We start from the raw sequence: 15,404 nt of genomic DNA, 5'->3' as shown, positions 1-15,404 counted from the left end.
ACAGCTTTGGGAAAGATTTCCCCTTATGAGAAGCAAAAGCCTTGAGGACTCTGCTTCATCTGGGTTCTTTCACTGGGTGGCTGGCTCTGCACACACTGACCTTAGAGGGGATCTTAATGTTTTCCCACTATAAATGTTCATGTATTTGTGCAACAGTCACATTGCAGTCTTGGGAAGTCTCATTTTGGTCTTCATAAAGCTTCCTGGAAAACTCCATAAAAGAAAACACCACATCCACTTTAATTACAAAAGTGAATATTTCATTTGTTTACAGTTTGGCATCCTCCTCCTTGGCTCAAGACCATAGCAGCAATGTGTGTGTGTGTGTGTGTGTTGGGCTGGAAATTTTGATGTGCTGTCTAATTTTCTTTATTGCTTCCCTTTTTGAAAAAATAGGGAAGAGGAAAGGGCACAGTTACCCCCTCACAAACGGTTACTGCTGGGGCGGCCCACGGAGCCATTTACCAGCAGGGGAATTGTGGAAAGGAGGAAGAGGCCCTGCCTCATGAAATAGAAAAAAATACCAGAGGAAGCTGAGTAAGAAGAAATGAAGAATGAATAAAAATTACCAAAAGCAAAATTCATATTTTTAAAGAGAGACCTGGCAGATGAGCAGTTAAAGCATCAGAGAACAACCCAATAAAATCCAAGAATGTTTTGGGGTGGAAGGGGCCTTAAAGCCCATCCAGAGGCTTTCCCACCTTCCACCATCCCAGGCTGTCCCAAGCCCTGTCCAGCCTGGCCTTGGACACTTCCAGGGCTGGGGCAGCCACAGCTGCTCTGGGCAGGCTCAATTCCCTCATCTCCCCCAGCTGTCTCCAGAGCAGAGGAGCTCCAGCCCCCAGAGCCTTTTTCAGAGAAATCTCTGTGTTTATCTGTTTTATTTCCATCCTATCCCAGACAGAAGCCACATCCCAGGGATGTCTGTGCAAGCCTGGGGTGTGATGCAGTGTCACAGACATCTTTTCATGAAAAATCCTTTCCTTAGGACTTTTCCTCCTGAGAAACCAAGAGGCCTCAGGAACAAAATGTACCCAATGGTTATCTGCTGCTGTGGAATGCACCAGGTGGAGCTGGGATTGGGCTCATGTGGTTGTTTCTAATTAATGGCCAATCACAGCCCAGCTGTCCAGACTGCCTTGATCAGTCACAAGCCTTTGTTATCATTCTTTCTTTTTCTATTCTATTCTTAGCCAGCCTTCTGATGAAACCTTTTCTTCTATTCTTTCAGTTTCGCTTTAATATAATATATATCATAAAATAATAAATCAGCCTTCTGAAACATGGAGTCAGATCCTCATCTCTCCCCTCGTCCTCAGACCCCTGTGAACACGGTCACACCCTTTGCTGTCCTCAGTGGCCTCTTGGCCATGCCATGGCTCTGTGCCACACCTGGAGCTGGCACTTGGCCCACACACCTCCCAGCCCCAACCTGCCCCCCTGTTTTTGGGATCAGCTAAAATTCAGTGCAAGACCTAAGAGCAAATCCTCTGAGGATTGGGCACCTGGCTGGTGTCCTGCCCTGGCACAGGGACCTTCTCCAGAGCCCATTTTCAGTTCATCACTGGCAACTCCCCAGAGAGAGGACACCTGCACATCCCTCCTCACCCTTGGGACAAGAAGCAGCAGCTTTCACTTTTAATGAGCTTTTCCTTCATTTTGCACACTCCTTGTTTTCCAAAAGCTTTTAGGATTGTGTACTACAAAGTCTCCAGCCAGAGCTGTACATCCCACAGCTGTGTCCTGCAGAGGAAGGCTTGGTTTGGCTTCCTCAGCCTGTCTGGGCTTCTGTCTTCTACTACCAACAGAGCTAAAAAAGATAATAGAAGAAATGAACAACAACAACAACAATTAATCCTGAAAAGCCCTTTCAGGCCCTGCTTGTGGGTTCATCCTCCTGCTCCTGCCAAAGCTGCCTTTTGGGGTGACAGATGAGAGCAGTTTTTTGAAGGGTATCCACATGGTGTGTGCTGCCTCAACAGGCACTTCCCCTCTGGGAATAAATCACCACTTTCAGTTTTTTAGCCCAGGATTTGCATCCAGGTGTTCCCGTAGGTTGGAGGAGGAAGCTGAAATGGTGAACAGAAAGGGCAAGTGTTAAAGAAACAATAAATACAGACTTTTGTGGGGTCTGGCACAGGGGCCCCTGCCTGTCCCTGGCTGTTCCAGGGGCTGCCCATGGGATTTGTGCTCCACCAACCCTGTGGCAGCAGATTTCCCTCTTCCCCCAAATGGGACTCTAGAAAATCTTTTGAGAGGTCACTTGATTCATCTTGTGCTTCAGATCCCCATTTATAACATTTAGATTGCAAAACCCCTCTGAGATCATCAGGTCCAACCCTTCTCCATGGCACTGCCAAGGCCACTGCTGACCCACGTCCCCAAGTGCCACATCCTCAGGGCTTCCTAATCCTCCCAAGGATGGGGACTCCCCCTGCCCTGGGAACAGGATGTGTCTTACCCAAGAACTCTCAATCCCAAAATCAGTAGGACTATCAGGACAAAATAAAGGGGAGATGCAGGGGTTGTGTGGGGAAGGAAAGACAAGATAAACAGGACAAAAAGACCAAATAAAGATCCTGAAGAACAGATTCCAGAGAGCTCAGGGTCCACTGAGTCAGTGGTGAGGTGAAGTAAGAGCAAACAGATGCACCTGAGGCACCACAGAACCCCAGCAGGATTTGGGGTGAAAGGGCCTTTAAAGCCCACCCAGTCCCAGCCCTGCCATGGGCAGGGACATCTTCCACCATCCCCAAGCCCCATCCCACCTGGCCTTTGACACTTCCAGGGATTCAGGGCAGCCCCCGCTGCTCTGGGCACCCTGTGCCAGCCAATGTTTTGCCTCTGCAGAGCCCAGTTGAGCTACAAGTTTTGGGTAGGAAAAGGTTCATTGATAGCCCCAGATCTCCTGCCATGGGCAGGAACCTCCCCTGGTGATCTCCTCCATCATCTCCTCTGCTCCAGCTGCTTCCCCTGGGAGCTGGTGATGGCTCCAGGCTCAGTTTCCCTTCCAGGCAATGATCCCACACACAATTACTGCAGGGGTTAAGAAGCCAGACAGAGCAGCTCCACATGTCACCCTCCCAGCAGCAGCTGGGGCTCCAAATAAGAAATAAAGAAGAGAAAAGGAAGATGGCAATAGCTCCAGTCTGAATGCAGGGACAAGAAGCACTGAATGAATGCTCTTCTTGGTTTTTTCTTGCTGTAGCACAAGAGAAAACACCAACAGGATGATGAAGCTCCCAACCAGATGTATCAGAGGGTGTGGAACCCTCCCCTTCCCCTCCCTGAGCTTTTGGGGAAGGTTGAACAGACCCCAGCCAGGAATGCTGGAAGCAAAAACAGCCTTGGCAGGAGCCTGGGTGTGTCCCCAGGTTCAGCCACAGCTCTTATTTCTACAAAGGCTTGGACTTTCCTATAGGATTTGGCCCCTAATCCATAGATTTGAGCCAATCCTAAACAACTCAAAGAGTCAGGGCTGCCAGAAGAGGGACTGAGCTGAAGCTCCTCTGTGACCGTGTTCACAGGGGTCTGAGGATGAGGGGAGAGATGAGGATCTGACTCCATGTCTCAGAAGGCTTGATTTATTATTTTATGATATAGATTATATTAAAACTATTCTAAAAGAATAGAAGAAAGGATTTCATCAGAAGGCTGGCTAAGAATTGAAAAAGTAGGAATGATAACAAAGGCTTGTGGCTCGGACAGAGTCTGAGCCAGCTGACTGTGATTGGCCATTAATTAGAAACAACCACATGAGCCCAATCCCAGATGCACCTGGTGCATTCCACAGCAGCAGATAACCATTGGTTACATTTTGTTCCTGAGGCCTCTCAGCTTCTCAGGAGGAAACATCCTAAGGAAAGGATTTTCCATAGAATGTGTCTGTGACAGTCCAAGCACTGCACGGGTCTTGGTGCACCCAGGAGAGTGGAGAGAGCAAACAGGAGCAGCTGGGGACACAGCCAGAGCTACCAACAGGAGCTACTGCCCACCAGTGACCCCCAGTACCCATGTGGGTGTCACTGGAGTGTCCCTGTGCCACCACACAGTTCAGAAAGTCCCCCCAAAGCCCAGTGGTGCCCACCAAGGGAGGGAGCCTGTGCAGGGTGGGCAGAGCTGCCATCACCTCCCTCTGAAGGAGCCTTCAGCTCATGCCAGGGTTACAAGGCCCAATCCCTGTGGAAGGATCCATCCCTGTCCCAGCCTGGAACACTCAGCAGCCAGGAAGCTGCCCCAGGGGAGGGTGTCCCAGTGCTGCCAGGAGCTGTTGGCACTTGACTAGCACTGAGAACCCTCTCTGGGAAGGCAGATAGCTGGGCACTGCCAGGTACCTGCCCGTGGCAGGATTTGGAGCTGAAGGCAGGTAGCTGGAGAGCCCAGAGACATCCCCAGGACTGGTGTGTGCAGGGGCTCCGTGGAGGGCCTGGAAACAAAATGGGTCTGTCACAGACATCTTTTATGAAAAACCCTTTCCTTAGGATTTTTTCTCCTGAGAAGCTGAGAGGCCTCAGGAACAAAATGTAACCAATGGTTATCTGCTGCTGTGGAATGCAACAGGTGGAGCTGGGATTGGGCTCATGTGGTTGTTTCTAATTAATGGCCAATCACAGTCAGCTGGCTCAAACTCACTGTCCAAGCCACAAGCCTTTGTTATTCATTCTTTCTTTTTCTATTCTTAGCCAGCCTTCTGATGAAATCCTTTCTTCTATTCTTTTAGAATAGTTTTAATATAATCTATATCATAAAATAATAAGTCAAGCCTTCTGAGACATGGAGTCAGATCCTCATCTCTTCCCTCATCCTCAGACCCCTGTGAACACGGTCACAGATCACTCAGTGCCAGGTGCTGGCACAGCATCACCAGGGATGCTGCTGCCTCCAAGGCTGGCACTCCCTCAGGGCTTGGAATAACATCCACCTTTCCTCCTTCTGCTTTTCTTGACCAAATAGGGTGCAAAGATGCACCCAGCTGCCCAACAGCCCCCCGAGGGCAGAGCCAAGAGGCCGTGGGTGTTTCTTGGGGCAGGTGTGTGTGACCACCCAGTCCTGGGGCACACAGGTGCCCAGCCCAACACCTGGCAGTGCCAGCCCAGGGAGGAGACTCCATTAAACAATGCCAAAAACACTTTATTTACCAAAACCACATTAAAATACTACAAAGACTGTGCCATCCTGCCTCAGCTCACGGCTCAGGATCCCGGGGGAGGCTTGTGGAGCTCACGCAGCAGCACCAGCTTCGTGGCCAGCAGCACCTCACGGTGGCCGAGGTAGCTCCTCCTGCCATAGCGGGACAGCCTGGAGGCCTCCAGGGCCACCTCCCCGAGGAGCTGGGGACTGCCCAGCCAGGCCAGCAGGGAAGCCACCAGGCAAGAATCCCCCGTGGAACACGTCTGTGGGGAGAGCAACCAACAGCATCAGCACAGCAGGCACAGCCCAGCCCCAGCTTGGGATCATGGAATCATTCAGGGTGGGAAAACACAAAGATCAAATCCAAACATTCCCCCAGCACTACCAAGGGCACCACTAACCCACCTCATCCACACATCTTTTAAACCCCTCCAGAGATGGTGACACCATCAAGATCAAATCCAAACATTCCCCCAGCACTAGGGATGGAGACACCACCCAGCCTGGGACACAGGGGTTATCAGGAGGAACTCAGGGAGCAGGAGCTGCACCCCAGCCCAGCGGGGACTCACCTGGTTCAGGAGCTTGCAGATATGGGCTGAATAAGCCACTTTCTTCTTCTGTGTGTGGCGGCGGAGGCAGCGCAGGCTCTGCCAGGCACATCCCTCTGCTGCCCTCGGGGGCTCGGGGAGGGCACCAGGACCCAGGGGGCCGTGGAGGGCAGGGGGTGCTGGCTCCATCGCTCAGTTCTGGGCTCACACACACCTCCTGTGGCTGCAAAACCTCTGCTGAGAGAGCCAGGCAGGGGCTGAACACACTGCTGCCCCGACCCTGTCCTTGCCAGGGCAAGAATCAGCATCAGGCAAATTGGGCATTTATAATAACACCAAAGCCATTCAGCACATTGAATAAACAAAGTCAGAAACCACCCCGTCTGCAAAGCTAAACACACCAGAAAACAAAGCACAAGTAAAGCATTTTATGATTTTTTTTTTTTTTTTTTTTTTCTTCCCAGCTCACCTCTGAGAGCTCCTCCAGCCTCGTTCACCCCCAGGAACAGGGACGGAGCTGGGATCTGCTGCCTTTAACCAGGGGGGATCATTGCCTGCAGCTGGGAGGGGAGGGGACCCAGGAGCTCCAGGGTGGGGATGGAGATGGAGAGAGGGATGGAGACAAGGACAGGGATGGCCTCACACCTGTGCCATGTTTCCTACACTTAAACCAGCCATTCTTGCCCAAAATTATTTTAGGTGAGGCTGTGTTTGCTCCCAGGTCCCCCCAGCCCCATTGCCTTATTTAGTATCATTAATGTAATTGGCCTCAGTGCTGGATCCGGGGGGATATTTTGTGTGCTTTATTCTGCAATATTTGGGGGGGGTTCCAGGGTTTCACCAAGCACCAGAGTGAGCAGGGTCTGGGGGGGCAGATCCTGACCCTGCAGGGTGGGGCCCTGGGTGGGGTTACCTGGGCACAGGATCTGCCCCCTGTCCTGGCAGGGGGTGCGAAGAACCCAATACTGGGCTGTGAGGGGGACACCCCGGGCAGCGCAGCCCCTGCTCCAGGGGCCACATTGTCCATCCGGGGGTCCCGGTTCCTCTGTCCCGGGGGTCCCGGTGCCCCTGCCCGGTGTTCCCGGTGCCCGTTCCCGGTGTTCCCGGTGGTCTTGGTGTTCCCGGTGTTCCCGGTGCCCGTTCCCGGGGTTCCCAGTGCCCGTTCCCGGTGGTCCCGGTGGTCCCGGTGCCCGTTCCCGGTGCCCGTTCCCGGTGTTCCCGGTGGTCTTGGTGTTCCCGGTGTTCCCGGTGCCCGTTCCCGGGGTTCCCAGTGCCCGTTCCCGGTGGCCCCGGTGGCCCCGGTGGCCCCGGTGGCCCCGGTGGTCCCGGTGGCCCCGGTGGCCCCGGTGGTCCCGGTGGTCCCGGTGCCCGTTCCCGGTGCCCGTTCCCGGGGTTCCCGGTGCCCGTTCCCGGGGTTCCCAGTACCCGGTCCCGGTGGTCCCGGTGGTCCCGGTGGTCCCGGTGGTGCCGGTGCCCGTTCCCGGTGGCCCCGGTGGTCCCGGTGGTGCCGGTGCCCGTTCCCGGTGGCCCCGGTGGTCCCGGTGGTCCCGGTCCCAGCCGTGCCGCGATCCCCGCCTGCAGCGCGCAGCTCTCGCCGCCAGAGGGCGCTCCCGCCCCGCCCTGCCCGGGCAGCTCCGTTCCCTCTGTGGCCGCCAGGGGGCGCCGCTCGGAGCCGCCTCACGGAGCCGCCTCAGGGCCGCGGCCCCGCCCCGCCGCAGGTGACACCCACACACCCCGGCCGGGCAGCGGCGGGAGCGATTCTGACCGGGTCCCGTCCTGTCCTGTCCCGTCCCGTCCCGCTCCTAGCTCGGCCCCCCGGCCCGGTCCCGGCCGTCCCAGTGGCCGCCATGGCAGAGCAGGAGAGTTTGGAGTTCGGCAAAGCCGACTTCGTGCTGATGGACGCCGTCACCATGCCCGAGTTCATGGCGAACCTCCGGCTGCGGTGAGTGAGGGGCGGGCGGCGCGGCCCCTCCGCCCCGGCGCTCGGCGGGTCTCCCCCTCACACCGGCCCGCTTGGGATGGAGTGTGAGGGGGGGAGAGGGAACCGAGACCTTCCCTGAGCCTCCTCCGCCTGCTGCCCCTCCCTGACTGAGCAAACCCGCGCAAAAGTGTGGATTTTCCTAAGAAATTAAAGAGCCTGGTAAAAGTGAGGGTGCTCAGGGTGCACCAAGCCCTGGAGGCTGCGGGGGCTCTGAGTCCCCCCTCTGGAAAATCTCCCTCGGAGCCACCTGCCTCAGTGCCCACCTCCCTCATGGGACCGTGGAATGGTTTAGGAGCGAAGGGACCTTAAGGACTTTACTTTTAGACAGTGTGTTGTTGATCTTCCCCTATATCACAGAAACACAGGGTGGGTTGGGTTGGGGAGGGACCTTAAAGCCCGTCCAGTGTCACCTCTGCCATGGCAGGGACACCTTCCACTGTCCCAGGCTGCTCCAAGCTCCAGTGTCCAACCTGGCCTTGGGCACTGCCAGGGATCCAGGGGCAGCCCCAGCTGCTCTGGGCACCCTGTCCCTCTCCCCTCTGTCGGGTTTCTCGCCTATGCTCCAAAGTTGCTTTGGAGAGAAAGAAAAAGAGCAATAAAAGTCACCAAGTCCAAGGTTGCTCCATCCCATGGGGGCATTGCAGCCGCTCGCTGGTGTAGATTTGCTGTGCTAACATTTCGTGATCTTTATGGTTTTATTTCCCTTGTAAATGGGAAAGATCCACATTTTCCTGCCTGTTCCCTCTCAAGCACAACTAAATCCTGGGCAGCACTGATAGAGGACAGCCAGGGGACCCTAAGTCTGTGGCTGCTTTTCACTTTCCGTTATAAAACATTCATGGGAGCTCCTCCTGATAAACTCTTACACCCCTGCTTGTGCAAGGATTTGATAATCGCCAAAGAGAAACCTTTGGGATAAAGATGTGACTTGCTGGCTTGTGTCCCTGCCCTGTTCTGCTCAGGTTTTTGTGCCTGTTCCTGTCCTGCCACTTGTGTTCTGGTGGGTATTGGAATCAGGCACTTGTTGGGCCCCTGGTGTTGTTGGATGCACCTGAGAGTGGCTCTGGCAATAGATGGGAGGTGGGCTAAGCTCCCTCAGCAGCCTTCAAACTATTATGGAAGGAGAAAATGAAGCTTTTTCACACAATTGTTGCCTCCTCTGGATGAAATGTGGAGATTTTGAGACCTGACTGCTTCAGGCACTGAGTGCTTGGGAATTTCTGTGCTACACAGCTCTCCCTGTGCCCTGAGATGCTGCAGGGTGAGGGCTCAGATCCTGTGGGGTGTAATAACAACCAGCATGCCTTATGCTTTTTTCCTTGTATATTTTGGATTTCTGTTTGGGCAGAGAGGGTGTTGATGTTTGAATGTAAGAAAATCATAATGAGAATGGTTGAGCTTTGAACGTGATTTCAGATCTAAATTAATTTTGCAGTGTGTCTAAAAGTTTAAATTTGTTTCTCATTTGTACACTCCATGACATTGTAATGGTATTAGAAATTGGTTTGCAAGCATTATCTTTGTAATTAGCAGCAAACTTGTGAGTCACAGTTTGTTCTTGGGGTTTTACTCTTTGGTTAATGTGTACTAGAAACCTAAATGAAGCATTGGAAATGGATTTATAACTTTAAAACCAACGTGGCATGTTGGTTGCCTTTAGGAATCCATTGAGAGGTGCCTTGCAGGGGCAGACTTTGCTAATTTTGTATGAAGGGATGAGAAGAACAAGCCAGCAGTCCTGGATCCTTACAATAAATGTCCAACTTAGTTTATTTTCTTTCTCTGAGCTGTTGCTGATGGTGCCTGAGGGTGTTGCCAGGACATCCCTGCTGTGTGTGATGTACCTTGGAGGCCTCGTTTAACTTCAGTGCTTTGGTCAAACCTGCCCAAACCCAGGCTCATCCTCTGACAACAGTTCAGACTTGAGTTCTTCTCACCTGGCTGTGAGCTCTGCCTGCTCTTCAGTGTCATCTGCTGTCTGTGCTGTGGGCAGAGCAAGCTTTTGTCAAAAGCTGATTGATTCTGTTGTTTTTTCTAATCTTGGTGCTGTCATCCCCTGCCTCCAGGGCTGTCTGTGCTGGGACATTTGGGGAAGCTGATGTGAGTTTCCCAGAAGTGTGGCCTTTCAGGGAAGCTGCTGAGCTCTGTGGGGCTTTGGGTGCTGTGTTGTGGCCCTGGGCTGCCACCCCAGCCCTGCTGCTGGGTTAGACAAAATTACACAAAATTAGACAAAATTACAGCACTCAGGCAACACCTGCTGCTCACATTTTCCTGCTCTGGAGAGGGTGTAGGAGCATTGGGGGTAGGACAGTCAGGACAGACAGGGATGAGAGATCTCTGCAGCCAGGGCTGGAACTTGGGGTTCATTGCAAAGGGCCTGGGTGCAGGGCCCTGCTGGGAGCTGCCAGGCACAGCTCAGAGCAGGGCTGAGAGAAGAGAGGGGGAGAGAGGATGAGAGGGTGAGAGAGTAAGGGAGTAAAAAAGGTAAGGGAGTAAAAAAGGTAAGGGAGTAAAAAAGGTAAGAGAGTAAAAGCGTCAGAGCGTAAAAGGGTGAGAGAGTAAAAAGGGCAAGAGAGCGAAGTTCCCATTACAATACAATAAATCTTCTTCTGTGTTGAATATTCTAATTCTCACTCACCAATCTAGTCCAAGATACAAATCCTACAGCATTTCCATACAGCCTATAAGAATCATTACATCACCATACTGGGTTACATTTTAAACCCTAAAAACTCCTCTTTGGGCCCCTTCTGCCAAGCTGGCAGGGTCTGCTCTGACCCTTGGGCCTGTCTGCAAGCAGAGGGTGTTGTTCCATCAAAAGGGGATCACCTTCAGTGGCCACACCATTGTTTTCCAATTGTTCAGTAACTGAGGGATCTCAAAGTTTGCTTTCGTTTCAATCTCACTTATAGTTTCCATATTCTCAAAATCTTTTGCCAGACAATCATAAGGCTTTCCTGTTCCATCTTCCCCAACAAGAGGGTGCTTGATTCTTGCTCTGACACACAGGAAGCTGTGTGAGCCCCAGCTCAGGACCTGCTCAGGAGTTGGCTGTGTCACTGTGGTGATGGCAGAGTCCCCTTCGTGCTGAGCAGGGGAAGGAGCTGCTGCTCCTCTGTCCCTGCAGTTTACACTTGGATGGGCTCCACCCAGTCCAGTTTTCTTTCTGCCCGAGCTATTTTTGTTCAGGGTCACTGGCTGACCCAAGACGGGCTGTGCTGGATTTAGTTCCCAAGTGAGCCCAGATGTGGGTGGAATTGAAATCATACCAGTTTCAGTGCATGCAAGGATATTTCCCCAAGGATGTCTCTAGTGGGAAAAAGAGGAATGGTGAAGCTGCACTTTTCATTTGTGTAGTCTTTGAATTCAGGGGTGCTGACATGGGCTGGATGAGTTGCCTGGGTAGGTGGGTGGATGCAGTGTGAATTCACTGCCTCATTTCCCAGCCCCAGTGCTCATGCCCAGTTATTTGTAGGTTTGAGTGGTGACTCAGCAGGGATATCACTGTGTCAGAACCTTTTTGTGGCTGTGTCTTACAGCTACTTAATGCATGTTTCTTGGGACACCCAGCAGTCACTGCATGTCACACTTTATTGTAAATAAAAGTCATCCTGTCCTTGAATTCCTTAGTCCTGAGTGTGCTGTATCCCAGTGTCTGGTTGTGATTCTTAGTCATCAGAATAATTTTTTAAAAAGAAAACCAGGACTATGGAAATGATCTGTGTGAACTCAGTAGCTTTGTTTCTTTATAATAACATCCAAATTTGTAACAGACAATTGTTTCTGAAACTCTCATCAATCAGAATTATTAAAACAGCTGGATTTGAGTGTCAGCCATTGCCCATCATCCCTTCAATGAGTGCCTGCTCATCTCTGCACTGCTGCAGGAGTAATTGGCAATTCTAATCCTAGGACATCAGATTAATTGAAGCACTCCTTAAAACAGGGAATCTTTTTGTGTCTGGCAACTCTCAGGTATTTATCTGTAGTCAAGTGTTACCTGCAATTGGTGGGAGAATGCTCTGGACTTGCTAAAACTCTCTATTTCACTGCTTTGGATTCAGCATGACCATGGCTGCTCCATGGCAGGTGGGCTGGGATGGTGCTTGTGGAAAGGGAGTGTTGGTGTGGCCAGAGCTGCTCAGCTCTTGCAGAAATTGTGGTGTAGATGAAACTATTGAGTAAGAGAAACAGGAAACTCCACCACCTCATTTTCTTCATGCCATAGTGAAAGTTACCATTTTTAATTTGCTTCCTTGTAAGGAAGCTTATTTTTCAGAAGTGTGAAATATTCTGCTTTATCAGATGATTTCTTGTGATTTTCTTCCACTGCAAAGACCACTCACTGTTCTGTCCAGCTTGCATTTGCCTTGACAAACAAATCAAACCTCAGAGCATTAAAAGTGGGATCTGTGGAATGCCAGGAGGGAGTTCTTGAATGATCTGTTGTGCAGCCTTGGGGATTCCTTTGGCAGCCACTGCAGAGCAGCTCCTCCTCCCCGGGTCTCAGGTGTGTGCCAGGACAGGCAGGTGTGACCCAGCCCCTCTGTGCCAGGCCCTGGGATCCTCTGGGGACCCTGCTGGGGCAAACCCAGCACCTCTGAGCCACTGGCAGTGGGAAAGCACCCGGGAATGCAGGGAAAAGCAGACAATTAGTGCCGAGCTTGGGGCGGTCTGATGTGAGCTGTGTGCTCGTGGTGTTTGTGTGAGCAGGTGCTCCCTGACTCATCCTCCACTGAGTTCTGGTGAGTTGCTCGTTTTTCATGAGCATTGTGCAGATCCCCTCTGGAACACAACAGATCTGTGTCACTGTTATTAAAGAATTCAAGGATGTGTGAAGGGAAGGCAGTGAGAGCACCTGGTGATGTGTAATGATTGTAAAATGAATTTGGGGTTGTTTTCCTGTTCTTTTCAGTACTTCCAGCATGGAAGCAGCTGTGGAAAGCTGTACTTGCTACTCAGTGCCTGGTCATGCCAGCCCACCTGAGCCTGAGTGGTACAAAGATCTATGGGTTAATGATCCTTGCAGTTGTCTCCCTGTGCACGTGGTGACCTCTGGCCTCTTAAAGCAGCATTTCATAAAAACACAGTCCTGTTTTCACTTAAAACACACCAAAGTGGCTTTTGTAATGTTTCTCAACCATGTCACAAACCCCAGCATTTTCAGATTAAGGCAACAGGTCTAGGTCTGTATTTACTGCAGGGCCATTTGAAACATGGATAATATTTGCTATGATTATTAATAGTTTTGGCATCAAGAATCAATGCTGAAAATCTGGTTCTCCTGAGAATGTGCTGAAAGTATTTGGTGCTGAGGGAAGTGTTTGCTTTGCAGGCAGGGCTGGAGTCCTAGAAAAAGGTTGGAGCAAACTGAATGGGGAATTGGGATTTAAGTGCTGCAGAGGGATATCTCAAAGGGGTTTTCTTGAGGTTGTTGTGTGGAGGTTGTACCTTTTGGGCCTTGTCAGAAAATCCCTGTTGTTTTTCTGGATGTGGTGACTTGAGGCCATTCTTTAGGATCCTAAAATCACAGAATAGTTGGGGTTGGAAGGGACCCTAATATTCATTGGGTTCCACCCCATGTCCCTTCCACTGGAGCAGGTTCTTCAAGTCCCTGGCCTAGGACACTTCCAGGGAAATACTTCAAGTTCTGAAAGACCAAACTCCTGCTCTACCATTCAGTGTCCCCCAGACCTGCACACTGGGTTGTTTTCCTTTCCTTTCTCAGGTCTGGAAAAGCAAGCCCAAGTTCTGGGGTTGAACAAATGCTTTAATTTGTCTCCATCTTCAGGAAATGGGTGTCCCTATGATCCATTAGGATCAGTTCTTAGCCCAGCTGTGGGTCCATTTGATCTTGCTCAGTACCACACCCTTTCTGTTCTTCCCTTGCTGGGCCTCAGTTGCAGCTTTGGAGTGGAGGGTGCTGTCTGTATTACACTGATATTTTTACACTGACTTCTTTATCTTTTGAGCTCCATCTTAAACATTCATACTTGGGGTTGAAATTGTGGTGGGAGAGGTTTGGTTTCCCATGAGGTAATAAACTGTATTTAATCCCAGCAGAGGAAATATTATGTGAATGCTTGGTTTCATTTGTGTTTTTGCTAATGAAATATTCATGCTTCATAAACAAGCTTTTCATGCCTTTAAGCCATTTTAATTTCCTCATTCTAAATAGTTATGAATATTTGAATTGTTCATGTGGTGTTGGATTAAAGAGCTGCTGGGGAGAGGCTGCTTTCTCCCTCCCTGGAGAGGGGCACCTGCCTCTGGGTGCTGCAGGACCCTCCTTCCTCTGCTCAGGCCAGCAGCAGTGGAGTCTCATCAGCCCTTTTGGCTTCCTCAGAGTTGCTCAACCTGCAGAAGCCGCCTCGCGTCACAGTTTGGAATGAATGGAATGAAAATTCCCCTTAGTCCATCAAAATTTGACTTCTGAGCTTGGCCTGGGGCCAGGCTGATCCTCAGAGGTGGAAGAGGCCATGGATCTCACTTAAAAAGCAAATCCCAACCAGAGGAGCAGCACAGGGAGAATGCAGGCAGCTTCTGGCTCCACAGGGGAAGTAACCCCACTCTTCAGCCCATGGACACCTGGAGCTGCTGCAGGGGTGCTCTGGCACTCCTGGCTGCAATTCCCATGAATTCCCAGGCTTTCCATCAGGTGCTGTCCAGCCTGGGCTTTGTTTTCCCTCCATAAGCGCTGAGTTTATCTGGTGTCACTGGGCCTTCCTTAGCACACCTGCCCTCCCTGCCTGATGAAAGCCTCCTCAAGGGAAGTTTTACAGGAGTCTTTTTATAGCAGCTGGGTGGGGAGTGTGGAATCATTTTAGCACCTGGGAGTTGAATAAAACACGAGGTCAGATTTATCAACGAGATCAGGGTGCCTTGTACTTCTAAACTCTGAGGCTGCTGATGCTGTGCCCCAGAGCTGCTGCTGCCTCTGGTCCTGCCAGAGCACAGGTACCAACATTTAATTGTGGGTAGGAAGCAGCAGCGTGGGTGTCGGGTCCGTCTGTCTGTCTGTCTGTCTCTGCCCCGACACGGGTAGGGTGGTTCTTGGGTGGCACGCGTTTTAAAGGACGAGTCTGGACTCTTCAGCTTTTCGGTCTTCTGATTGTTTATTATTTCTTATCTACAAAATTTTCTGTCTGCCCAACAGAGGTCTGATCTGCAAGCAGTCACAGGCACTCTGCCCACCCACGGGGCGGTCATGTCTTTTTATACTAATATCTACGTACATGATATTTACCTTTATTTCCCAATACTTTTCACCCATGTTAGCAAGTGCACCTTCACCATAAACCAATCCCCAAGTGCCAACATCACCACAGGAGATGGAAGACAAGAAGAAGAAGGACGAGACACGCCCTGATCCCTCCATCTTGTCTCCATAACCCCCCTGTACCAAAAACCTTAAAGTCTATATTTCACCCTCTAAATGTGTCCCTTTTACACCTTTTACTCTAAAGTGATTCTCTTGTCCTCAAACTCTTGTTACTTCTGTGGATGGATCAAAATCAAGCCACCAAACACTTCTGGCAACATTCCAGGATTTTCGAGACCCCCCAAGGGTTCTCCTGGCATCTCTGGAAATGAATTTGGGAACGATGTGCTGAGATCCCACACCTGGGGAGGGACATCCCTGGCACGTGGCATCAGCTGTGAAACAAAAACCTGACAGAATCAGTGAAGTAACCAGAACAATGAGGGATTAGCTCCAGAGAAAATGCTCTTTCTTGCATTTT

At 51.2% G+C, this 15,404-nt stretch overlaps 2 protein-coding genes across 2 annotated transcripts in view; one reads left to right on the top strand and one right to left on the bottom strand.

The window, feature by feature from the left end:
• Positions 1-5,192: 5,192 nt before the first annotated feature.
• On the bottom strand, positions 5,193-6,197 carry LOC136567143 (uncharacterized). Its single transcript, XM_066566647.1, has 3 exons — positions 6,151-6,197; positions 5,703-5,915; positions 5,193-5,393 (listed from the first exon to the last, which is right to left on the bottom strand). Exons 2-3 carry the CDS (start codon positions 5,868-5,870, stop codon positions 5,193-5,195), a joined length of 369 nt encoding a protein of 122 aa, XP_066422744.1. The 5' UTR covers positions 5,871-5,915; positions 6,151-6,197.
• A 1,331-nt stretch (positions 6,198-7,528) lies between these two features.
• The window catches only part of MYO1D (myosin ID), a 169,369-nt gene continuing 161,493 nt past the window's right edge, over positions 7,529-15,404 (top strand). The window contains exon 1 of the mRNA XM_066566705.1: positions 7,529-7,623. Within this exon, the coding sequence (XP_066422802.1) occupies positions 7,529-7,623 (95 nt within the window). The remainder of the gene's footprint in view (positions 7,624-15,404) is intronic.

The sequence above is a fragment of the Molothrus aeneus genome, chromosome 28 (genome assembly GCF_037042795.1).
Source record: "Molothrus aeneus isolate 106 chromosome 28, BPBGC_Maene_1.0, whole genome shotgun sequence".
Classification (NCBI taxonomy): Eukaryota; Metazoa; Chordata; class Aves; order Passeriformes; family Icteridae; genus Molothrus; species Molothrus aeneus.
Note: the sequence above shows the minus strand (reverse complement) of the source record. Positions and strands in the feature narration are given on the sequence as shown.

Bases quoted from the DNA above. Each gene is read 5' to 3' on its own strand.
- LOC136567143 (XM_066566647.1), bottom strand. From the start codon at position 5,870: ATGGAGCCAGCACCCCCTGCCCTCCACGGCCCCCTGGGTCCTGGTGCC. The intron at 5,394-5,702 runs GTGAGTCCCCGC...CTCTCCCCACAG, and splicing joins TCTGCAAGCTCCTGAACCAG to ACGTGTTCCACGGGGGATTC.